Genomic DNA, 25,086 nt, shown 5'->3' with positions numbered 1-25,086 from the left:
AGTCATCTCATGTTTGCCTGATGTTCAGCAGCTGCTACTAACCTAGCTGGTGTATGCTAGGTTTATTAGATGCTTTTTGCTGAAGATGATTGTTTAATGTGGCTTTTAATGGTATTGATTAAAGTATTTTTGGTCAACCAGACCATTGTAGTTAAAAGCGGTAAAAACCCAACGATCTGAAAGATGGTGGAAAGAGGGGATCAGCCTGAAGCAATATTTCCGTATGGATTCATCACCACTAGTGGACACTTTTGAAATTACGCTATTCATCTAATCTAGAAATATAAAAAAATCGTGGCATGTTTTGTATGAGTAACCTTTCTTTAAGTAAGAATTCTCAAACATTAACTGGTCTGTAGACAAAAATAACAGCTCATCTGTCCACTGAAAATGAGAAACTCACTGCAGTGGAAAAAAGAAAATCCAGGTACAGTGGTCCCTCGTTTATCGCGGCAATTATGTTCCAAAAATAACCAGCGATAGGTGAAATCTGCGAAGTACCCAACTTTTTATAGTTATTATAGATGTTGTCAGGCTGTAAAACCCCTCACTACACACTTTATACACGTTTCTCAGACAGGCATGAACATGTTCACACGTTTCTCTCTTGTTTAAACACTCTCAAAGTTCAACCCTTATAGAAAAATAAGTCCAGTATTATAGAATGAAACCAAAGGCACCTGCGGGTAAAATATTTCGTCGACATTGTTGTGTTTGTTGGGGAGAAAACGTACAAACATACAGTACAGCAGAGTCACACTGCTAGCGATCCAAGATTTATGTAAATTTGACAAGCTGAATGCATTCTGTACTGTACAGGAGACACGGCACAAGATTGATTGACAATGGTCTACAGCCAATCAGCACGCAGAACACAATGCGCTTTTTAAAAAAAAAAAAAACACACACACATGGAAAATTGCACAATAAAAATCCGCGAAACAGCGAGGCCGCGAAAGGTGAACCGCGTTATAGCTTAGTAAGAGTTTCTCTACAAGTTATTAAATCATGGGGTGTACGTAGTTTTTCACAGGACTGCAGATCTCAGTTTTCTATTAGGTTCATTTCATCATAATTTGCTGATAGTCGCAAATTGAGTCAGCTGGAGAATAAAGCTGAAGTAGCTTATGGCTTGTTTACTCCAAGCAGTGAATTTTCAGTACTGAGAATGAGAATTGTCATTCAGAAGTTCCCTCACTTTCAACGTAAAATGGTGGGAGAAAAAAAATTAGAGTAATCTTTATTTTGCATTTGTCTGTCCGTGACACGCACGGGCAGGAGGGCCGCTGATGGATGAAGACGATGTAGAGGTAGAGATGACAGAAGAGATGACAGAAAGAGAGCCTTGCCTGTGGGTCGGGTAAAGTACATCACTCACTTTTGAGACAGACGGACAGATGGGCAGAAAGAGACATGGACTGACAGACAGAGCAAACCCTTACTCAGATAATAAAGCTGTTTGAAGTTGTTGATATTCTCCACTGACTGGTGACGCCAAACCTAATCTAGCCAGTTTAAGTACATCAGCGTCAGCCAGGGAGTCTTTGAGTCTGACATCAAAGCTCCATTTCTAAGTTCGTTTTTCAGATCTCTCCCCCCACCCACTTTATGCACTTCTGAACTTATTTTTGTTGCTTCATTGCGGATCCTGAGATTCCCTCCCTCTAGCTTTCTTGCTAAAATATTCAGCTCAGAAAACACTTGTTATTACGCCCTAGAGAGTCACTCTGGCGTTGACATGCAAGCAAAATCAAAAACCTAAAAGTGTGTGATTCACTTTGTTGCTAACCTGTGTGTTCGTCCTTAGACACAAGTTATTACTACAGTAAGAAATGGGACAATCATAAATTAACATTTGATTAGAGACAAAAGTAAAATATAGAGTTTCCAAAATTATTGTTTGTGTGTAGTTAAAGTTACCTTGATCTGTGGCTACTAGTTATTTGAGAGGTTGGGAGTTGAATAGATAAAGTCATTTATCAGGTAAGAGGTAGCATTGATGATTCTTTCAAATCTTTGTCCATCAGGTGCTTCGGTTTTATAAAAGTAGAACAGTAAATAGCCGTACCTCTTAAACTGCCACCCGGAGGCAACAACTGAAGTATTGGTGTGTGGCTAAAATGTTAGCTGTCACTGCTGTAGAAGAAATTGACTTCCAATTTCCATTTGGGTTTCTGTCCGTCCACCCAACTTATGTACAGTGCCCTCTAAAAGCACGTTAACAGCAGTGTGAAAATTTCAAACTGACTTACTCGTCATTACGGATGATCGATGATGCTGATACACGTCATTGCTGGTGATGGATGACACCTGCAGCAGGACGAAGTGTTCAAAGTACAGACTGTTGTTTTTTTCTTTTTGGTCTGGCTGTGTACAAAGCAGTTCCTCCAGACTCACTGATCACACCTTTCATCCATAAAAATCCCAAAACGCGCTGAAACCAAAGCAACAAATGTCTTAAATGACGTTTATCTGTGAACTTTTTTTGCACATCTGAAACATCAACTTCCGAATTGCCATTTAGAGGTGACCAGCCATCACACATAAATCTGCTTATGTTAGGGGGACATTTTTTGCCATTGTGTTCACCGTGAATAGAATCGACGTATAAATGGCTTAAGGGGCAATTGTTGAAACTATTGCACACTAAGTGGTGTGATTTATATTTCCTGGATTATATGAGGTTTGACTGGACCACTGTTTGATGTAGAAGTATCTGCGTTACAGTCCCTGGCGTCAATCTGTAACTCAGTGTACCGCATGTTAGGGAAGAGGTTGTAGAACCTGTTTATTGTGGATCTGCTGTAGAGCAAAATATTCACCATAAGCTACCGAGACACCAAGATGGCATTTAAGATAGGGAAGAAATAAGACCCCTGAGCCCCTCTTTTTTTTCCCTTTCTGAAAGTACACATGCTTTTCATGTGTGTCTGTCAAACATAATTAACATATACACGCTTTAAAAAGTGCGCCTATGAAAGAAAAGGGGTGGAAAAGGGAAAAATTCATTGCCTTGATCTGCATTTCTTTTCTCATGCACAGGGCTTACAAGACGATCGAGGATGAGGATCTCAAGTTTCCTCTTATATACGGTGAAAGGAAAAAGGTAAGTGTGTGTGTGTGTCAGTGCAAGTTTTACTGAGTTTGTGTGTCTTCACCAACCCTTGTGTGGTTTGTACTGTAGAATTCAGAAGTGCAGAGAAAAAATCACTCGCTCCAAAATTGTCAGTCTGTCTCACACACACACACACACACACACACACACACACACACACACACACACACTCTACAAGCCTGCCAGCCTCCCAAAAAGTGGGCGAACTCTCTGAAGTGAGTGCATGCGCGTGTGTCAGTGCGCACCCTCACTTAGAAGAGAGGGGAGACGGTCCATCTATTTCACTCCAGCGGCAACCCTATATCTAAGACACACACAGACATTCAGACAGACACACACCACTCGGGAGATGACAGTCGTCTCTCTGAGAAGCGAAGTTAATCCCCGCTGGGATAGCAGGGGATAGGAGAGAAGGAGAGACTGAAAATACTCCACCAAATAAACTGCAGCGGAGAAAGGGGGAAAAATGCCTTTAAATTCTCAGTCACGTCCGTTTGTTTCATATTTTCAATCAATTCCATTTGATGCAGAGAGAGATGTAACGCGAAGCTCCAGAAAGGAAAGCATCTTCTGACGACCACACACACACACACACACACACACACACACACACACAGTGTCGTCCGTCTGAAGTAGTGAATGGGTGCTGAATTCAAAGAGCGGTCACAACAAAGCGTCGTCACAGGAATGAGAGAGAGGAAGGCAGTTGCACAAGAATGCGATAACTGAAAGACTAGTTTAGTCTCTGTGCACTTTTGACACTGTTGCTTTTGCCGTAAATATCCTTCCGCTGTTTGGCCAGCGTGTATTTAACAAATCCATTTTGAAGCTGTTTGTTGTGCCGCTGCCTGATAATGTCATCATCGTGCAAAGCAGTAGTTTTACAGAGAAATTCTGCCCCAGATGCTTCTTTTTTTTTTTTTTTCAGTACGTTTGCCCATTCATCCAAAAAAAACGACAGCTTTATCGCACTCGTCTATCACCAGCCTGCCAGCCCCTCAAAAAGCACGTTAACAGCAGGGTGAAAATTTCAAACCGACTCGCTCGTCATTACTGATGATTGATGATGCTGATACGCAGCACTGATGATAGATGGCAGCAGCAGGATGAATTCTTAAGGGCACAGATGGATTTTTGTCTGGCTGTGTACAAAGCAAGTACCTCCTGTCTCATTGGCCAGCCCTTTCCTCCTTCAGATACACATTGCCCTTTAATATGCTGCAAACAAAGCAACAAAAAGACTACACAACCAAACAATACAGCTTCATAATTTTTATTCCTGAAAACTTTGTTGAATTTGTTTTTTGCATCTGAAATATCAGCTGTTAATATGTTGATATATAATAAAAAAATGTATGTGGATGTAAATGATGTATTATAAAAGCGCAGACTGTCATTGAATGTTCCCAGATTCACTCGCCCAAAATGGTGTTAGCATATGTTTATGTGATTCCTGTCACTCGGTTCAGTAAGGAGACATCATTTTGGGGGTGAACATGATTTATTGAGATACAGAATTTGAATAAAAGCGTTTTGGCGATTAGACCCGAATAAACCAGCAGCAGCAGAACGGAGACCCAGCAATGACAGGAATTAGGACAGGACCCCCCCATTGTGTTTATGCTGGTGCTGGTGAAGATGGAGACTTGGGTTATGGCTCAGAGATGCCGGGGAGAGATGGATGGGGAGGAGGCGGGTTGCACAAATGCGAGTCTGAAAGGTGGAATGACAGAAGAGCACTGAGATTTAAAGGCTGATTGAAAAATGGCTGGATGAGAGTAATGATGTCAGCACTGAGTTCTGACAGCGTGGGAAAGAGGAAGTGATGTAAAAAAAAATTCTAGCAGGCAGATGAGTGATTACAGATCTTACTTCTTGAACTTATGCATTAACTTTGTTGCGAAGCCATGTTTATGTCAGTGTCTGGGAGAAGATGCTTTCGGCTGCTCTCTCGCCACAACGGGTCACCGAGGCGGGTAGCTCCACATGATTGATGTGGAAGTTTTATGCCGGATCCTCTTCTAAAGAGAACTTTTGTCTCCGGCTGAGATGCTAAATGCTTTAAAAAAAATTTTTTTAAAAACCCTAACCAGTTTGTTTTCCAGGCGCGGGTGTTGGCCACCATCGGTGTGACCCGCGGACTCGGTGACCACGACCTCAAAGTTCATGACTCCAACATCTTCATCAAGCCGTTCCTGTCCTGTTGCCCTGAGGTAAAGTGACCTGCTGACACACTAAGACGTAACGCAAAATGAAAACGGAGCGTTGCTTTCACCTTTATATTTTGCTACATTCCTCTTAATTAATCTTTGTAGACAGATAAAGCGTTTCATCTTTTAGAAGCAAAATACAAAGCCTTTCCCTCCAATCATTGCAGCTGTGAGGAAGTGCTCGACAGCTCTCTTTTCCCTGCAACGCTTTGCACACAGGTACATTTTGCCAGTTTGGGGAAAAAAATTCTTCAAGGGGATAACACGTATTTTCACCAGTGTGTTAATTATTATCTTGAGCATTCGCTACTCACCGTGTTTGGTGGATGCTTATCTTTGGTCAAACAGAATTTGACTGCTTTGGGGCTTTCAGTGTGTCTCTGTGAGGTGGGTGGAAACGCTTTCGTGGACATCTGAGCAGACGTTGGATTAGCAGCCATTGCGTTGTTTTTCTGGAACTTAGTGCAATAATTATACTGCCGTCTGCGGTGTGTTTTCAGGCGGCTGATTTGTGGTGTAGACACAACTTTGCAAGGCTCTTAGCATGTGATTTGTTCTTAGTTTCCAAACATCAGAGGATGAGCCAGCTCTTCGCCTTCTGCTGTCCGAGACTTTTTAGACGGCCTATTATCGGCTGTTTAGCTGGGGGTTTTTTTTAACATAGTTTTATTACATCCAGTAAAAGTCACGCTGCACAGTGCAGGGAACTGCTATGATTGGCTCATCAAGCGTGAAGTGTTCCTTTATTTATGTATTTATTTTTTGAAATGCAGTTTTTAAAAAGTGAAAACATATTTAATAATTCACGTTCAATTTTCAAGCTAAAAAACAATAAAAATAAATAAACAATGAAAGGAACACTTCACGCTTGATGATTTAAAAAAAGTAAAAAAGAAATTTCCACCTATAGCCACCCCTGTAATGGTATGTAATTTCATGTAAACTGCTGTTGTTCCTCTGTACATGACTAATCTTCAGTTTCTCTTCACCGGTTCCTCCTCCTTGCGATCATTTCAATTTCTTGAACTATTGAAGCTGCTGGCAGAAAATCTGTGAAAGCATATGGCAATGTGTGAATTGCCCATGTCAGAGTAAAATAAAAAAACAACAACATTTTGAGTGGTTTTTATGTTTTCATCTTCATCTTGGATTTATGAAGACTATAAGGATTTATGAAGTCAGCTTTGTAAATTAGCTTTTTACAGCTTCTTGCAAACAAGTCTGACATATAGCATGTGGCTTTTGTCCAGGCGGATACTGAAAGAATAAAAAGCATAATCTGCATCCTGCACTGTAATTATATAAACTCTGCCTGCAGTCCTGGCAAATCAGCTGATCAGTGCCAGCCTATATGAACTTGATAGCTGGTAGTCTTTTATGCATACTCTAACAAATGGTCCTGCATGCAGCAACTACTGTCTCTGCAAAGCACATCGCACCCCATCTCCTTCATTTAATGCTATTTACAATATTTTAGATGCCACGTCAGTTGTCTTTTGGTTTTTCCATGTATGTGCATGAAAAACTCAGGAGCAGTCATGAAACGAAATATAAGTTAGTGCAGATGGAATAAGTCAGTCAGTTGGCTTAACCTACTTCTGCCTCGGTCATATCTGCACTGCAGTCACTAGAGATGCAATTTTCTGCTTCTCTGTCTGGAAAAAAAAACGTCCTCTGCTGCTGGAGAACTTGAGCTCACCTGTCTGTCTGGTGCTGGTTTCAAACCGCTTTCATCTCCTGATGCAGTTTGTCTTATAGAGTTTTGCATTTTTCCTCCCCGAGCGCTCTGCTTGATCTTTAATTCATTAATTCCCGGGGTTCATACCAGGTTCACATGGAAGTCTTAACTCCTCTCAGCACTCAGAGCCTCTGTCTGGATCTCTCCCTCACAACTCTCTCACCTCTCCACAAAGCCTCTCAGGGGTATCTCGAGATGTTCTCTGTAAAGCAAGAAACGGCATTACATTCATTAAGTCGTAGAAGCGTCAGGCGTCATTGTGTGTAAAGTGTTGGACAGAAAAGATTTCATCATTTCATCTGTCGTAGTCATAGTATACCAGCCTTAATTAAAATTGCAGTTTTGTTTCACTGTTTTGTAATTACATAAATGTGTAAAAGCCAATTAGCAAAACTGGAAAGGGGAAAAAACTACAAGCAAGATTTTCAAAAAGATGATAATAGAATCTCTTCTTTATTAATGGATGTGTAGTGTATTATTTTGAATTACAGGGCAGATGGAAATTAATGGTTTACTCTGACTCATTTCGTGGGGGTTTTTCTGCTTTTTTTTTCCTGCTGATGAATACATAAATGATTCTAGAAAATAGTTGAATATTTTCTGCACTTTAAAGCCACAGTGATGAGATCTAGCAGTGCAGATTATTCCTCTATTCTTTTTTATGTTTTTCACGTCAATTTGAAATGAGTAGTGAATAAGGCAGGAGGGTGAAGCAATCCTGTGTTTCAGCAGTGAACACAAGAGCAAAGTAACAACAAAGGTTGATGTGTGCAGTCAGACCAGGCAGTCGATTCAAACAGGGTGGTGGTTGGGGGTACTGAGTACTATAAGTTTCTGTATAATAAGGCATCTATAAATTGCTATTAGCAAAGCCCCAAATTGCTTCACAAAAATAAAAAATGCAAACAAAAGAACTACTTTTTTTTTATTTAAAAAAAAAAAGAACAATGAGAAACCACAGCTAAATATTTTTAAAAGAATCTCAATAAAAGACCTAAGATGTTGCCAGATGATGCAAGTCTGGTCACTTGATCTTACGAGCTGACAGCTATGGATATCGACCATTCAAGCATCTCAGAGAGCGCCGGTGTAACATGAAGGGGTCATGGGTCTTATGGTACGGGGCTATTCAATGCTAACTGATGAGCAGAGTTTTAAAATAATGTGAAAAATAATACTTGGCCAATGTGATTTTGGACATAGCAGAGTGATATGTACAGTATGTATAGCTAGCTGTAGCTAACAGTCATCAAAGCGGGAGCAAATAATTTCCTGTATGGCCTTATGTACAATGGATGAAAGAAACAATGTCATTTTGGATTGTATTAAAATCCATTTATTTATTATAAAAGCATCAGAACACTTAGAATCAGAATCAGAATCAGAATGGGTTTATTGCCAGATGTTGAGGTTTACAACATTAGGAAATTGCTGCGGTGCTTCAGTGCAGACAATAAGAATTAAAGTGCTATGTAGAAAGAAAGATATGTGCATGAGATATACATGAGATATATACATGAGAATAAGAATTATGAGTGCTACGTAGAAAGATATATACATGAGTGCAGGTGGTGATCAGTGCCAAACATGAAATGATGCAGTGACACAGCGTAGGGTCATGTGTTAGTGGCGGGGACAATCATGTGGTTATTGTTCATGTGTCCAACAGCAGAGGGGAAGAAACTGTTCTTGTGGCGAGAGGTTCTGGTGCGAATGGACCGGAGCCTCCTGCCTGAGGGGAGCAGGTCAAACAGACTGTGTCCAGGGTGAGAAGGGTCAGCTGAGATCCGGGCTGCACGCCGCAGTGTCCTGGAGGTGTACAGGTCCTGCAGAGATGGGAGTCTGCAGCCAATCACCTTCTCAGCAGAGCGCACAACACGCTGCAGTCTCTGTTTGTCCCTGATAGTGGCTCCAGCGTACCACACGGTGATGGAGGAGGTGAGGATGGACTCGATGATTGCAGTGTAGAATTGCATCATCGTCCGTGTTGGCAGGTTGAATTTCTTCAGCTGCCTCAGGAAGTACATCCTCTGCTGGGCTTTCTTGATGACGGAGGTGATGGTGGGCTCCCACTTCAGGTCCTGGGTGATGGTGGTACCCAGGAAGCGGAATGAGTCCACAGAGGTGATGGGGGTGTCAGTCAGGATGATGGGGGGGAGTGGGGCTGTGTGCTTCCTGAAGTCCACAATAATCTCCACTGTCTTCTGGGCATTCAGCACCAGGTTGTTGTGGCTGCACCAAGACACCAGACGTTCAACCTCCCTCCTGTAGGCAGACTCGTCCCCGTCCGAGATGAGCCCAATGACGGTGGTGTCATCTGCGAACTTGATTAGCTTGACAGACTGGTGGGTGGAGGTGCAGCAGTTGGTGTACAGGGAGAAGAGCAGAGGAGAAGAACACAGCCCTGAGGGGAGCCGGTGCTGATGGTCCGGGAGTCCGAGACATTCTTTCCCAGCCTCACGTGCTGCTTCCTGTCCGTCAGGAAGTCAGTGATCCACCGGCAGATGGGATCAGGCACATTCATCTGGGAAAGCTTGCCTCGGAGATGGTCTGGAAGGATGGTGTTGAAGGCAGAGCTGAAGTCCACAAACAGGATCCTGGCGTAGGTTCCTGGGGAGTCCAGATGCTGCAGGATGAAGTGTAGGGCCATGTTGATGGCGTCGTCTACAGACCTGTTGGCTCTATATGCAAACTGCAGGGGGTCCAGGAGGGGGGCCGTGAGGGTCTTGAGATGGGAGAGAACTAGGCGCTCAAATGACTTCATGACCACAGATGTCAGAGCCACGGGTCTGTAGTCATTTAGTCCAGTGATCCTAGGTTTCTTGGGGACAGGGATTATGGTAGAGGACTTGAAGCAGGCAGGCACATGACATGCCTGCAGTGAGGAGTTGAAGATGCCAGAAAACACTGGGGCCAGCTCGTTTGCACAGTGTCTGAGGGTGGCAGGAGACACACCGTCTGGGCCGGGAGCTTTCCGAGCATTCAGACTCCTAAACTGCTTCCTCACATCTGCTTCATGAATATGAAGAGTTGTGGTCGGAGGAGGTGGTGTGAAATCCTCTTTTGTGTGGGGTGAGGGGGCGGGTGTTGCAGGTGAACAGTTTGAAGGTGGTGATGGCTCTATGGAGGGGGGAGAGGTGGGGGAATGAGTGTCCAAAGTGCCTCTATTGTTGGGGTCGTTGGAGGTGTGAAGGCTGCCTGATGGCAATTACTTAATGGATTTGGTCATGAACCAACTCCACTATTGAGCTGGCAACATCAGGCTTTTCTTCCATGCTTTAGGACTAAGAGTATAAAAGCAGTCTTGGGGTCACTGGACTAAAAAGAAAAGTATAACTTAAGAAAATGTAGGTTAGAACAGTCCATGTGAGAAAACGCAAACTGCAATTAACAATGGACCAAGGATCGAGCCTTGAGGAACACCACAACTAAAATCGGTAACAGTGAAATGTTGCCGTGGGGAACACTGAATTTGAAATGTATGAATGTTAAAGATCTAGAGCACTTCCCTTAGAACCAACCCCCCTTTTTTATGCAATGCAGAAGAATGGAATGATTGCGTAAAACCTATTAAAAAGGTCATTTGATACCCTCGGTAGAGCTTTCTCTTTGCTATGATGAGCTTTAAAAAACATCCATATTACTACCGATAAAAGGGATCAGTTGAGTTGAACTGATGGCCCTTTTGTTGTTTATCATGCAGGTGAAGGTGTATAACCTGATGCATTACGAACACGGAGCTGATGATGTGCTTGTGATGGGAACTGATGGCCTCTGGGATGTCCTTTCCAACCAGGAGGTGGCTGAAGCCGTCACCACCTTTCTAGCTAACTGCGACCCTGACGACTTACACAGGTTGGAACTTTCCTTTGTTTTATTTCCTTTGTCTAGTTATTTCGTTTTTGCTACATAAATAAATAGGAATTTTGTAAATTGTGCCTCTGTGTTGTGTATTTTATTCAGAATTACATCCTTCTTTTCAGCACCATGCGCTGTTAGACTATAGAGTTTGTTTCAAGAGAGTGCCATTAAATTAAATGAGCTACAGCGTATCACAATATTAAAGCAAGGGCTTCATTGCTGTGTCTTCTATTGGCCAGGTACACAATGGCAGCACAGGATTTGGTGATGCGAGCACGAGGTGTTCTGAGAGACAGAGGCTGGAGGATCACCAATGAGCGCCTGGGCTCCGGAGACGACATCTCAGTCTTCATCATACCTCTCATGTACGGCAACCGCCAGCCCTGAGGAGCATTCCACCGATGCTATGGTTCAGTGATGAGAAAGGCCTGTAGACTCAGCAGGATTGATTAGTCCTGAACTCAGAGTCCCCCTTTTAGTTTTCTTATTTATTTGCTTCCTTAGAAGAAGGTGGCACATTAATTTGTTGGTGCTTCATTTCTCTACGGGAGTTCAGGATTAATCAGCTCAGGGGAACTACAGTCAGCATCGCCATGTTAGTTTATTAAGACTCCACAGTCGTGAAAGCTTAAACCGTAGATAATTTTAAGTCACTAAATCATGTCATGAATAAACAATGTCAAGAAATAATTTGCCTGGCAAAACTCAAATAAGCAAATGCTTTTCTGAAGTGAAGAAGAGCTTTCTCGCTCTTTCCCTCCCTCCTCTTGTGCTAAACAATTCTGGGCTCCTCCTCCTACTATTCCCCTTTCTTTAGTTGATCCTTCCTTCTCTTGTAGGCTATTGTATATTTAACTTGTTTATATATATTTTTAAAAAAAAAAGAATACCTCCTTTGTCTTGTGAAAATGGACCAAGCTGACATGTCAGCTGCATTTTCTGTTTTGCCACAGTGTGGCTTTAAAGGACTCACTTGCTGAAGAACTGTTTCAAGTTTGCCGAAGAAATTAAAGAAGTGTCGATATGGGCACAGAACAAGAGGTTATCCTCATTTCCCAAAAAGTCATTAAAGGATCTCAGCCTTTATCAATCGAAAGTTGAGACAGAAGGACTGATGTGGTTTATGAACAAACAAACACATCTGCACAGCAAAAAAAAGTTCACTGTGACAAGTCATTTAATCCAGTAACAAGTCGCCATGTTCTACTAAACATTTTATTAAATTATTTTATTTTAATTATATTCTTAGATATTTAGGCTTTTGTTGTTCTAGCTATTCTCTATCAATTAAATATGAAGCTAAAATCATAGTTCAGCTTAACGAAAGATAAGAAATATTTTGGGTGGGGACCGTGGCACAACCAAACTGATTGTGACCCTATGTAATAAGTTAATGATCTTGTTACCTTTAAAATTGTTGCTCTGAGGATGGGGACAACATCTGTGACCGCTAGCAATCAGCTGTTTTATTGACGTTGAATCATCAAGATAGTGATGAACCACTAATAAGAAGTGTTCAGTCTGCCATCAGATTGAATTGGTGCAAGTTGGGAATTTTGTGTGCAGTCATTGATAAAAACCTGTTGCAAATTTGTTGCTGTCAACATGCAACATTTACATGAACTACTTACATTCAGAAAACCTCCATAAATAGCGGTGCAGTTGCTGCAGGACAGCGATGTAACTGCAAAATAACATAGCAGGTTTACCTCTATGGTGCTTGCCTCTGAGTGGTCAATTGGTTGCCGCAACTTCTTACCAGGCTACTATCCATCTTTTTTTTTTCTCTCCTAGTTGCAGTGAGGTTGCGGTCCTATTTTTACTCTAGCGTGGCTAAGCCATAAGTCATAAGTGGTTTCTATCTACTGATTTGGAAAATAAATATTTTTTAATATAATTTAAAATCCTTACATTTTTAAATTTGGGATTTGGTTTGGCAATTCTCTTGAAGTTATAAATAACTGTCTTAACGTGAGATTAAATGACTTGTACACCAGTGTATTTGCACTTTAGGCCAACCCATATAACTCACTGAAGACCCATGGTACGATGAAGAAGCAAATATTCCCTGCAGCAGGGAGGATTGATATAATTCATAGCTGTAGTTTTAAAAAGAAAAATCATGAAGTACAATCAAGGTTGAATCTGAAAGCTTTTGTTTTATTGTTTTGTTTTTGCATGTTTCTTGCTTTAGGTGCTTCATCAGAATACAGATGATGTTGCCTTCAGGGGGACGGGTTTGGGTAAAATGTGTTACCGTGAGTGGATGTAGTGGACTGTGTCAGTGCATGCAGTAGCATAATGTAGGCCTGGGATTATGAGCAATGGTGCAATGGTTTGAATTATTGTTGAATTTATATAGACTGAATGAGAACTGGTGATAATGTTATTTGTTAATGTGCAACGATCATGCATATATTATTGATTATATATTATTCCAGACATTTGGCATAAGACCCAAAGGATGAGAGCAGCCACAAAGAAAGGGAACAAGATGAAACTATACCAATGGCTATACATGAAACCAAATCATTTTCTCTTTTTTCCATATTTGTTTCATATTTTTTAGTTTTAGTTTTAGGAAGTTGCAGAAGATATGAAGTAGTTTGTGCTTCAGAAACTTTTTAATCTCCAAATTTTTATTTGTATGTAGAAAATTGAAATTTTGAGATACATAACTTGAAATTTAGAATAATTTTGATGAAATTTTGACTTGCAGATAGGGGGGGGGAAGTGGTGGAAAAAACTGACACGTTTCACTCCAAGCTGTTGAGGCGAGCAAACAAATATGTTTTAGAAGAAAAATGTGTTTTGAAAAATTAAACATCACCATAGTTGATGTATGGGGTTTTGGAATTAAACCGGTGTATTTAAAAGTTGACTGCAAAGTTGGAATATGTAATAAGAGGGTGACAACTATAAAGAAGTCAATTGTTAATAAGTAATGTCCTGAATGATGTCAGATAATTGAGCTGGATGAGAAGAATATTGGTTATTCCTGTGTGTATGGTGCATATGAAACTACAGCTAGCAGCTATCTAGCTTAATTTAGCACTGAGACTAGAAAATCAAATACTGCTGATCTTTACTGATACTATATATTATTATTTTGATCTGTAAAAAAGTCAGAGTATAAAAATTCCAATTTTGCTGTGTTCTTTTTTTTGCATATTAAAAAGTTGAGGTCTGTCTTTACACGTCAATTTCTGGGCTAGCTGTTTCTATGCTACACTAAGCTAAGTTAAGCTAATAGTCTCCTAGCTGTATCGTTTAGATTTACTCGTAGGAACTGAGTGTAGTATTGAAACATCGCACTTCATTCTTCCTAAGACTACATACATGCAAATTACTCAAAATTATTTTGTGTCACCATACATGTACACATGCTATTTGTCATGCTATCTTGCACAGTGTTTGCAGCTGACAACAATAATCTACCTTTTCCTCCAAGAAGCAGTCATTGATGTTTACCTGAACTTTGCATGGTGCATTTTCCCCTCTTATATATTCCATTAACGAAATATTCCAGTGTTAAATAATGTATTGGAATATTTTCCTTCGGTTAGGTGTTTAGCATTTGTTAATTAATGAAAAACTTTTCTAATAAGTGGTTATTTTCCCTTCATACTTTACTTTTCCATGTAAATGTTTTTGATGCTACCAGATCTTCAGCATCTGACGTATGCATCGATATGTGTTTTGAATGTTCATCCTTCTACCTGTGCTTTAGGCTCTTTATTATTGTCATTAAGCCTTTTTCTCTTAAACGAATGTGGAAACATGAGTATATATTTTATTTTTCTCATCCTATTGTGCCACCCAACTACTGCACATCAACTCAGGTTCAATTGTCATGTGTCGATAACGACCTGTTGAGAGTGGTTTTCTAAAGACAGGAAGTGCTCTGTGATGGTCTTGGTTCCACTGCATTTGTAAATATGTGGGAGAGCATTGGTGTGTACAGGAAGCTTTTGATCAGCTTAGTCCCTTCAGTCAACTGTAGGTCTTGCTTTCTGAATTTGCTGTATTGTGAACCTTGTCATTGCTGTTGTTTTTTTCTACCTAAGACTACTAATGGTTTTAGAAAGATGCAAAGAGCTGATTTCTTTTTTCTGTAGCAAAGAGGAATTTTGAAGCCCAGTGGGAAACCGTTTTAAGTGACCATTGTGCTACCCTCAAACTCTGTTTGTGAACGTGAACTGCACATTTTATATAACGTGAAAATAACTTATGAGGTCAAAAAGAAATATTTTTAATGTTTCCTTGTGCAACATTTGGACTTTTGGGGGGGGTGATGTTTACCTGCAGTGTTTCTTTTCCAGAAATAAAAAAAGAGACAATAAATGTTGAAGATCAATTTAAAGTTGTTGTTTGTCTCACTAAAAAAAGAAGACAGAAAAGGAGTCAAATGGAGCTGTGCTCAACATTCATGTGAACAGAATCGATAGTTTTCCAAACCTTTGCACTCTCAGTTCAAATTAATCTCAACGAGCAAGAAACAAAAGAGAGTCCAGAGGAGCTAATCAGTGTTGTTGCTGTTTATATTCCCTTGGTTCTGCTTGTGGGAGAAACTAACAAACACGGTCAACTGGACACTAAAGGACTAGTTTGGCTCTGAGAGCAGACAGCGGAGGGATTCATTAGAGGAAATACAGACTACTCACTGAATGTCAAACATTTTGCCGGAAACGCTAAACAAGATGAGACATTTTTGTTTTATTTATTTATTTTTACAGCGAACCGTAAGTGCAATGATTGTGCACAATCATTCAGACACAATTCATAATGTTGATGAGGTAAATATGGGTAAAGGCCATTAGAACAAACTGATTTCCTGTGTGACCACAAAGGAAATGTGGAAAAAAATGGATGAATGACCTCACTATTCATATACTGGTAAGTGGTTTATTTAATACTGTCACCATTGGCAATGTTTGATGACTGCCTAAGTGAAAAAAGTGAAAACAAATGGCACACATCAGCTTCATTCTAAACTAATTTACAATGCATGTCACTAGGTGACCCTTTAAAATACATAAAAATCCTTTCATTCGTTAAAAAAAAATTAAAGAAAATATATTCTTTTTAAAGTTCTCTCATACATGTACTGTCACAGGGATGGATGTGCATATAAAACAGGGCTAACAATTTATTTAATGAACTCGGCCTATGTACAGATAATTGTTCATCTCTAGCTCTCGTACACAGTGTGTATTTTGTCCTATCTCACTCCCAACACCACAAGCTGATGAATGCAGACGGCTGCCAGAGGTTTCTTCCTGTCAAGTGGGAGTTCCTTTCCACTGTCACCAAGTGCTTGCTGTTAAGGGATCGTTTGATTGATGGTTTTCTATGTATTATTTTAGGGTCTTTACCTTACAATATAGAGCACCTTGAAGAGACTGCTGTTGTGATTTGATGCTATGTGACTAAAACTGAATTGAACTGAATCCTTGTCAGGCAGAGTGCTCTTAACACTTGGTTTCATTTTTCTTTGTTGGCCATCCCTCTGTGTCAGTTTAAGCAGACATCCACAATAAGCCCCACCCACCTGCTATTTAACCTTCTGTTTATAGGGGCAGCCAATCAAAAAACTGGGTTTCAATAGTTTCAACCATTTCACACAGTGAATGAACAGGTAAGGTCAAATAAAGGGGGTTCCAAACAGCTAGCCCCTAAAAATAATTTTCACACAGCTCCCTAAATACTGTTTCACAGTTCAAACATTGAGTTCAAGCACTACACCAATTTCAAAGCATGCATCAGTCAGATGTGTTTAAAACTCACTCCCCTTATTTTTTGCCAACTTGTGCATAATTCCTCCCATGGAACTGAGGACAGCCTGCTCTTCACAGCACACATTCTGATTTGCCACAATAGGAAATGTCGATGATGTGTGTTGATGACAGCTGCACTTGAAGGTTGTCCTGCTTTAGTGAATGCTCCTTAATTGTAGACATGGGCGGACTGATCCAAATAGCCACAGTATCGATACCAACACTGGTATCGGTGGATTGGATTGATACTATTTTTCTATCCTCTAAGTTTAGTATGTAGCCCAATTCATTAAATTACTTTTTTGGCAATAATAAAAGAAAATACCTCAAACGCACACTATGAAAATTCTTTGCGTTGACTGTCACATCCATTTTATTTAGCGCCTACAGCACATTTAAACAGAAGCTGCCCCCCCCCCCCCCCCCCCCCCAAAAAAAAATGTTTTAAAATACATGAAGAGCAGAAATACATTTTATTTGAGAGCGCCTTTTTAAAACCCAAGGTCACCTTACAAAGAGAAGAAAGATATAAATAAAACAGTAGATTATTATAAAATACAAAAAATAAACAATTTTTTTTTTAAAGGTAAGATCTGTATTAAAGCGAGCAAGCCAGTTTAAACAAGTATGCTTTAAGCTGTGACTTAAATAAGGGAAGGGAATCTATATTTCTTATGACTGGAGGAAGTGAATTCCAGAGCAGAGGAGCAGTGCGACTGAACACTCTGTTCCCCATAGTGACAAGACGAGCAGAAAGAACAAGATGAATGGCAGATGAAGATCTGAGAGAGCAGGAAGCAGTGGTAATATGAAGCAGATCGCACAGATAAGGAGGGGCAAGGTTATGGATGCACTTAAATGTGAGAACTAAAATTTTAAAGTTTATCCTAGCTTCTATGGGCAACCAGTGAAGCTGATGAAGAATTGGGGTTATATGTTCTCTTAAGGGAGTACGAGTATCAGCACTGGTATCGGCAAAATTGGCCCTATATCTACTTTGCATTGGAGCTATAACACAATTTATAATATGGTACAGCACTAGGTTACCATAAATGCTTGCTAAGACACTTAATGGGACTGGCATCTTTAATTCCATCTTTGCTTTAACACCCCACCCCCGTGAGAAATAAGAATGTTTAAGCAGAACATTAATTATAACAAGATTTGGAATCAGATATACACAAATGCACGTGATGCAAGCTTTGGAAAAAATACTTTATTTCAAGAAATGTTAACATTTATATCACACACAAGTATTTGAATTTTCTTGAAAGCATGCGTTTTCTTTTTCTTTATTCCATCACTTCTTTTTCTGAACGATGTAAAGTGGGGTTTAGGCTTTTATGTCGATCCGGTTGGCTCCCTCGTTGCAAGTCACCAGCGCCGGCAAGGCAGTAGATTGCGCAGTCATCTCCGCAAGGGGTAATATGACAACCCGACCAACAGCACAAACTACTACCTCAGCCAGAACTTGGCACCAGGGATGCGCTTTTCTGTGGAAAATCTCTTGGTTCCAGATTTAATCAGACTATCAGTTTTATTGGTGTCCCCGTGCGTAAAAGCGCACGGAAAATGGCGCACGCCTAAAACGGGGCCGCAATAAAGCGAGACAAAACCCCACCCATAGTAGGAAAGGAGGGGAAAAAAACACCTCCCGTACATTTCCCATATCTCCTGCACACACGCTCTCCTCGGTTGACCTCGGTGGTAAGAAAAAGAGCAAATAGAGAGGGGAAAATGTGGCAGGTAAGGGCGGCGAAGCGCGTGGAGTGGCACGGTGCCATTCATGTTTAAAAAAAAAAAAAAAAAAAAGCAGAGAGAGAGAGAGAGAAACACGAAATTCTGCTTTTAAATCTTGTTTTAATTAGAACGATATGGGTGACTGCACGCTATATAAAAACATATTCAGGCACAAATCACCACAAACTACGATACTAACCATTTACCCCCGAAAATATATATATTTTTTAGCTCTGAGAGCAACACATTTTTTTTTTTTTGGGGGGGGGGGGGGGGGGGGGGGGTATTTGAAAGAAAGAGATTACCTAAAAGTGAGAACACTTCCTGTAATTCTGTTTAAATTTTTACCTTGCCGGACTTGTTGGATCTGAGAAAACGCAAACGATCCACGGGCTCTTCACGCGGACCTTCATCTTGCAGCCGAATTGCAGCAGGCTGCATTAGAGCCTATTGTTGTCTGCTTCGGTCTCCGCGCCGTGAGCACAAAGTTGTCCAGCCATCACATCCGCGCGGTTTAAAGGGCAGAAAGCCGTACGAATCCAAACAGGAGACCCGCTTTGCTCTAACCTTTCTGCCTCCGACAGCACGTCAGGTAGTGTGCGCGTCCCCTCCCCCCAACTAAAAAAAATCAAATAAAATGAGTGGATGTGGCGGAGCGCCGTGGATAAAATTCGCGGGGAACGTCAGGACGGGTGTAGCCACGACCAGAGATTGGAGAAAACGCAGAGGTCCACCTCTGACTGCTTTACCAAACACCAGCAGGAGAGGGCACACTGGCAGAGGGCGCCACCAGCTGGTAAAACACAGACGAAGGCGTTTTTAAAGATGTGCCGGACTGTAGCCGTCGTCTATTAAAAATGTGAAGTGCCAGAAAAATGAAAACTTTATGCTCGTGAGAGAGATTTCAGACTATCCATCCCTGTCATTCATAGCCTCCTTTAATGTCAGCGCGTTCTAACGTCCAATCTTAACAAGCAAAGCACGTTTCTCTTTGGGTTTCTCTTTTCTCTGACGGAGTGAGGCGCTTTGCTCACAGCCGATCCTCCTCCTCTCTCCTATTGGTCAGAAGGACGAGCCTCTTCTCGGTAGAACCGCCTTGGCTGTAAGCGGCCGGATAACCCGGAGGAACCGGGGAGAACACAGTGTTCCTGCTCACAGATCATACTAGGAGATGGAGAGCAAAGGATCAAACAAAGGGAAGCATGACAGCCTTCCTTTATATGGCTCATAGCGATGTTCACCTTCTTTAGGGAACGCCAGTGAGATCACTTACTGCTGGGATGTGAGCCGAGCATGCTTTCCTGACCATAGATGTTAAAGGCGACCTGTTGTGCTAATATTCAGATTCATATTTTTATTCTACCAGAGCAGCTTTCAATGCTGCACATTTTTAAAATGCCATTTTTTTTTTATCCAAAGCGTAGCAGCATTGCATTAATTATAATTTCAAAATGTATTTAGAAAACCCAAAGTAGGAAAAAGCGATGTGTTTAGAGGAGTTGGATTGTGTTTGTGATACACATTTACATCTCTATGTAAAATATCTATATAAATGTAAATTCTAAACAGAATGTGTACCAATCACAGTATTGAATAAATAAACCTGTTATTTTATACATTTCAGTCCAGAATCTGAAGTATCTGGTAATTTGACAACTATGTTACGCAAAGGATACAAACAGATTTGTATTTTATTATTGTTCTTATTTATAAAATAATACAGTCAAAGATGTGGGGCAGCTATGGAAGCTGGTCAAGAAAGTGAACCACCAGGCCGAAGCACAGGAAGCTTTACACAACTTTATTGAAGATTGTGTATAAATACACATGCACATTTCAAATGTAAACCCAAGTGAACTCAAGTGCAGCCAAACCTGGTAACTCCCCACCCCCACCCTCACCCCATACATCATCATGCAAGGATGTCTGGATTATCTTTACAAAAAAAGTCCCAAAACAGAATCATCCTTTGTTTAAAAAATATTCCCTCCCTGACGAGAGCACAGGCAAGACTCTGCAAACTAGTGTGTATGTGTGGACTCGAGCCACGTTACCCCCGACATTTCACGTCTTGCCAAGGTTTTAAATATATTGTTTATTATTAAATGCTTACATATAAATAAATAAATTTTATCAAATGTGCACTCACAGAGTGAACTCTTATGTACAGTATTGTATAAGCCTATAGTAGCAATCACATCTCACTCAGGATGGGGTGAGTTGCCCAAAAAGCAAGGCAGCACTGAGGCGGTAAAGCCACCTGAAGTCGAAGCACAGAGATGCTCTTAAAGGCATGTTACACATCTAATATTCTGAGGCAACAACAGATCCGCTAATGCTGTTTACAATGGAAAGAGCAGGTAGAAAAGAAAACATCGCACTCCACCATGGAGAATAGAGTTTTACCGCGAGTTACGTCGATGGAGGAATATCCTGCCAACGATGTGCCACAAAATATTTTCACTGTATCATGATCCCGAGAAGCTGAAAGGCCTTTTAGGCACACTCACCCCAAAATGTTTTTTTGTTTTTGTTTTTTTAAGTTTTGTCTCCCTCTCTCCTCCTCAAAGCTCAGGACCACAAAAAAGGGACGCATTCAGCTAATACCCATGAAATTCATACAGGTAATATAAAATGCAAAGAACACCCATTTCCATCACCTTTCAAACTCGAAAGGGCCATGGGGAGAAGTGAAAGAAAGAAAGGATGACTTAAAAGGCATCAGTCACATACATGTGGTCTGGTTCATTCAGCATACATTCTGGCCCTCTTGTGGGTTAAAAGAAACTGGTGTGACGTGGCTGGGAGATATCAAGCAAGTAACATGGACATTCATAGACGAGTGCTCGCATAATATCGAGAGATGGTGTGACGGCCGTGTGCAAAGAAAAGGCGACTGGTCTGAGATTAAGAGTTAAGGCCGAGGCGATTCAAACAGGAGACAATGAAATCACCGATGTCCCTAATCTCAAAGTGCCTAAAATCTTAAGAACGTAGCCACAATAAAGCTTTAAATACCATCTAATGAAGTACAACTTCAGGAGCGGGTGAAGAGGAGTAAAGAATCTCTGCTAACTCCTTAAACACCACTTCACTACATATAGGTTTGACTTCCGGATATAAACTTCTAAAAGAGCATTTCCTAATATTTAAAATATGGAGAGATGCAGTGTGCTTTCTTTGTAAAGTTAGCCACGCAATATCTCAGTCCTGCTTTACTGAAGAATTATAAACAGAGAGGACTATAGACAGAGCAAAAGCAGGATCTTAAGTTCTCCAAGGCTCATGCCAGTATGTTAATCATGTGTAAAAATCTAAGATCGCAGCAGCATGACAGAGCTAGCTCGGCTGGATGGCTATTTAAAAAAAGAAAAAAACCCACACAGCAACGACTGTCAGTTCTCAACATTATTTCTTAGTGTAGTGGCGTCTCAGCACTGGCTTTCTAAAGGCAGCTTCCTAAGCTCTGTATGTGAGAAAACTCTGACACAAAGTTGCAGTATGTCTGGCATCGATACATTTAAAATTAAAAAAAAAAAAGGAAAGAAAAGCGGGGCGGATGGTTGGTGATTGTGCAAGTTCAAAAATGTTTCAGCGCATCATGAAAACTCGGTACAATTCAGTGTTTAAAATATTTACAAAATCTAAACGATGATGCTAAAATGATATGCCAAAAATGCATTCCTCTTAAAGATATGTACTTTAAAAAAATAATAAAACTGAGATTCAAAGCTGTAAAAAAAAAAAAAAAAAAAAAAACAAAGATCCCGGCTGTTTAGTGACTCTTCTCAGAGAGCAAGTGAGCAAATTCTAAACAAACGAACGTGGCCACACACGCACACACACACAAACACACACAGTGATCCAACCACAGAGGAGGGCCCTGATTTCTTAGAGTTGCGTACCCCTGTAGCCCCCTGACCCAACAGCTGATGTCTCCGCAGTGGTTCTTCCTGTCGAGCAGCTAAGTCCGAGCCGCTGGGTGGGACCAGTGGCGCCCGCTGTCACGCCGTGTGTCCGTATGGCTTTGGATGGAAAGATCCCATTCTCTCTATATATATTCATGTCCTCGTTTCCCTCAGTTGGTTTTCATGGCAACGTCTCGATTGGGCGGCTGTTCCGCTGCCTCCTCTTCCTCCTCGTCTTCCTGCTCTTCGTCGTTCTTCCTGCACTGGTTCTCATTAGGGTCCTCGTCGTCGCTTTGAACAGCGGCGGCAGCGGCAGCAGACAAGCCTCCCTGAGCGGACAAGGCGGTTTTTCTCTCCCTCCTCTCCTCGCCCTCCTCATCCTCCCCTTCCTCTTCTTCATCTTCCTCCTCCTCTTCCTCCTCCTCTCGGTCGAGAGCAAAGTAGCCGGTGCCTTTCACTGTGTCCTGGCGCTGGTAGAACAGCACATAGGCTGCTTTGGACTACAGAGAGAGACGGAAACAAAACAGGAAAGAGCGTCACTCAGCTACACTGACATGATGGAGTCAGGCTCACCTTAGAAAACTGACTTTTACCAACTTTTCCGTTTTGTTTTCCTTTGAGAAACAATGAGAAATGTAGTCACTAAAGATTTTTTATAAACTGGAAAAGCGGGCTGTATAAATATTCACTAGACCACCAAATCTCTTTTCAATGGAAGCATCCAGGTCTAAAAAAATGAAGATAATGCTTAGTGCAGATAAATGCAGTTCCCTTTAATGACCACTTGAGGCTCACTTGAACAGCAGGTTACAGTCCTTACAGACTAGTATAAAACTGCTTTTGTCTCTGCATCATCACAGCTGTACAGGGTCTGGATTTCTTTCCTTTAACGGGATTCGCCATTTTACGTTGTACTAATTCATATAGTTTCCATTATTAAGTGTGTGCTTTGAATACATGTAACCATCTGCTGTGCCACATCTTTATCAGTGTGGCCGTGTTTTACATGTTCAATATTTTTAATTTAATAATATGGCCAACAACGTGGCATGCACATGCACTTAGCGGCACTAGCAGATGCCTGAGAAGTAATTTTATTCTGTAGCTGTCGCATGTAGCTGTGTGAACACTCGTGCAGTTTGTCAAATGAACATGCCAAACAGCCTTGGCTAATAAGTTAACACAATCACCACTGACCATGGTCAAATGTGTCTGCAGAACAGTAGTCCACAAATCAGCAGACAACAGCAATCTTTCATATAAACCCATGGTATTAATCTGTTACTGAAAGTAGTCCCTAATATTACATTCAGTCCTTTTAAAAAACACAAAACAAAACACAACAACAATTAGAACAACTGTACATTCTCGATGTTTTTAATGAGCGGCTGGGGATGCAGAAGCTGACAGACTAATACACTGTTAGCTTTGGTTTTTGTATAGATTATGTCTCATCTCTTTAAATCCCATCAACTCAGATTAGGATACATACAGTATTCATGCTTGCAACATCATCACTACTGGAGATGTTATTTCCTGGAACATAACATCTCCAACAGTTGGCCATCAAACATTAATTTAAAAGCAAAATGAAGTCCTGCTGTAAAGAAATCCTCTGCTGAAACGTATATACTTTGTTAAAATGTATGAAGCCATTACCCATTTTCAAAAATTGTTTACAGAAAGAGCTGGTCTCCTCTGGGGTGGCTCGCTAAATCTCTTCCAGAACATCTGAAGTTCAGTTTGCCTCCAAGATGTGAAAGCCTTTATAAACGCTCTCTATGCACGAAAACATCTCCGTGAGGGTTTACCTGTCTGGCTTCAATCATCCTCCCCACCACAGAACAGAGAGCTCTCTGTACCACACACCCACACTTACTTTTTGGGAAATCTCAGCACAGTTGTCATGATGCATGCTCAATCATCCAGGTAAGTAAATCCCAAAAGGTTGATTCTGTTCATCTGGACGTAGCATTTCAGTGGGAGAAACCACTGAAAATGTTACGTCCAGATGAACAGAATCAACCTTTTGGGGTCTCAGAACAGTTGGATGCCTTGGAGAACTCAGGCTGTGTGGCAACTACATAACTCATCCTCATTACAGTGCACATACGTGCATTACTCTGATGACATAATTAATTTTTTTTGCCCAGCAAGTCTGCCTTTAATAAAAATGCAGTAGGACCTGCTGTCTGTGGCTTTTACAAATGAGGACACTCACCACTATTTGATCTTCGCTGGCAGGAGACACGCTGCTGTCATCAAAGTTGTACCACTTTCCATCGTCTTTGTTTTTAGCATAACCAGTATCTGAAAAGTAACAAACACAAGATTAAAAGACAGGAAAACACAGCAATTAGAGCAGAAATTACTCAATGATTAATCATCTAGTCATTCAAAAGGAAATTTGTAAGAGTTTATGCACCAAATTGAAGCTTTGATTTGAAGAGTAGAAACGTGGCAATGCCAAAAACTGTGTGGGAGATGTATCGATTTTAACAAAAAGAGCCCAGATACACAAGTTACCGCTCTGATTACATTTATTTTTCTGTTGGAAATCCTGTAGTCATGAAAATTTCCATTAGTTAGAGCCCCGTTTCACCATGTTTCCCTTTCTGTGTGTCATTTTATATACTCCCACTGCTTGGCTCTTATGTTATAAAGCAATTTGCGACTTCTAACAGCATTACTAACTAATAAAAGACATTCTACAGTTTACAGATTCACAACAAGCCAG

General features: G+C 40.9%; 2 protein-coding genes and 1 long non-coding RNA gene across 6 annotated transcripts in view; 1 reads left to right on the top strand and 2 right to left on the bottom strand.

Moving 5' to 3' along the window:
- Window positions 1-15,281, top strand: part of LOC101478040 (protein phosphatase 1H) — a 35,145-nt gene extending 19,864 nt beyond the window's left edge. The window contains exons 7-10 of the mRNA XM_004553953.4: window positions 3,043-3,106; window positions 5,221-5,328; window positions 10,767-10,918; window positions 11,164-15,281. Coding sequence (XP_004554010.2) covers window positions 3,043-3,106; window positions 5,221-5,328; window positions 10,767-10,918; window positions 11,164-11,311 — 472 coding nt within the window. The 3' untranslated portion in view covers window positions 11,312-15,281. The remainder of the gene's footprint in view (window positions 1-3,042; window positions 3,107-5,220; window positions 5,329-10,766; window positions 10,919-11,163) is intronic.
- LOC143413143 (uncharacterized) lies at window positions 5,328-19,155 on the bottom strand. Its single transcript, XR_013093729.1, has 3 exons — window positions 18,790-19,155; window positions 7,025-7,265; window positions 5,328-6,375 (listed from the first exon to the last, which is right to left on the bottom strand). It is a non-coding gene; the product is annotated as an uncharacterized LOC143413143 (long non-coding RNA).
- Window positions 19,156-20,221: 1,066 nt separating this feature from the next.
- The window catches only part of usp15 (ubiquitin specific peptidase 15), a 28,856-nt gene continuing 23,991 nt past the window's right edge, over window positions 20,222-25,086 (bottom strand). For all 4 annotated transcript variants that reach the window (XM_004553954.4, XM_004553955.4, XM_012919826.4 and 1 more), the window contains 2 exons: window positions 24,571-24,659; window positions 20,222-22,849 (listed from right to left, as the gene is read on the bottom strand). In XM_004553954.4, coding sequence (XP_004554011.1) covers window positions 22,520-22,849; window positions 24,571-24,659 — 419 coding nt within the window. In that variant the 3' untranslated portion in view covers window positions 20,222-22,519. The remainder of the gene's footprint in view (window positions 22,850-24,570; window positions 24,660-25,086) is intronic.

Source organism: Maylandia zebra, linkage group LG17, assembly GCF_041146795.1.
Source record: "Maylandia zebra isolate NMK-2024a linkage group LG17, Mzebra_GT3a, whole genome shotgun sequence".
Classification (NCBI taxonomy): domain Eukaryota; kingdom Metazoa; phylum Chordata; class Actinopteri; order Cichliformes; family Cichlidae; genus Maylandia; species Maylandia zebra.
This window is presented reverse-complemented; position numbering and strand designations above follow the sequence as displayed.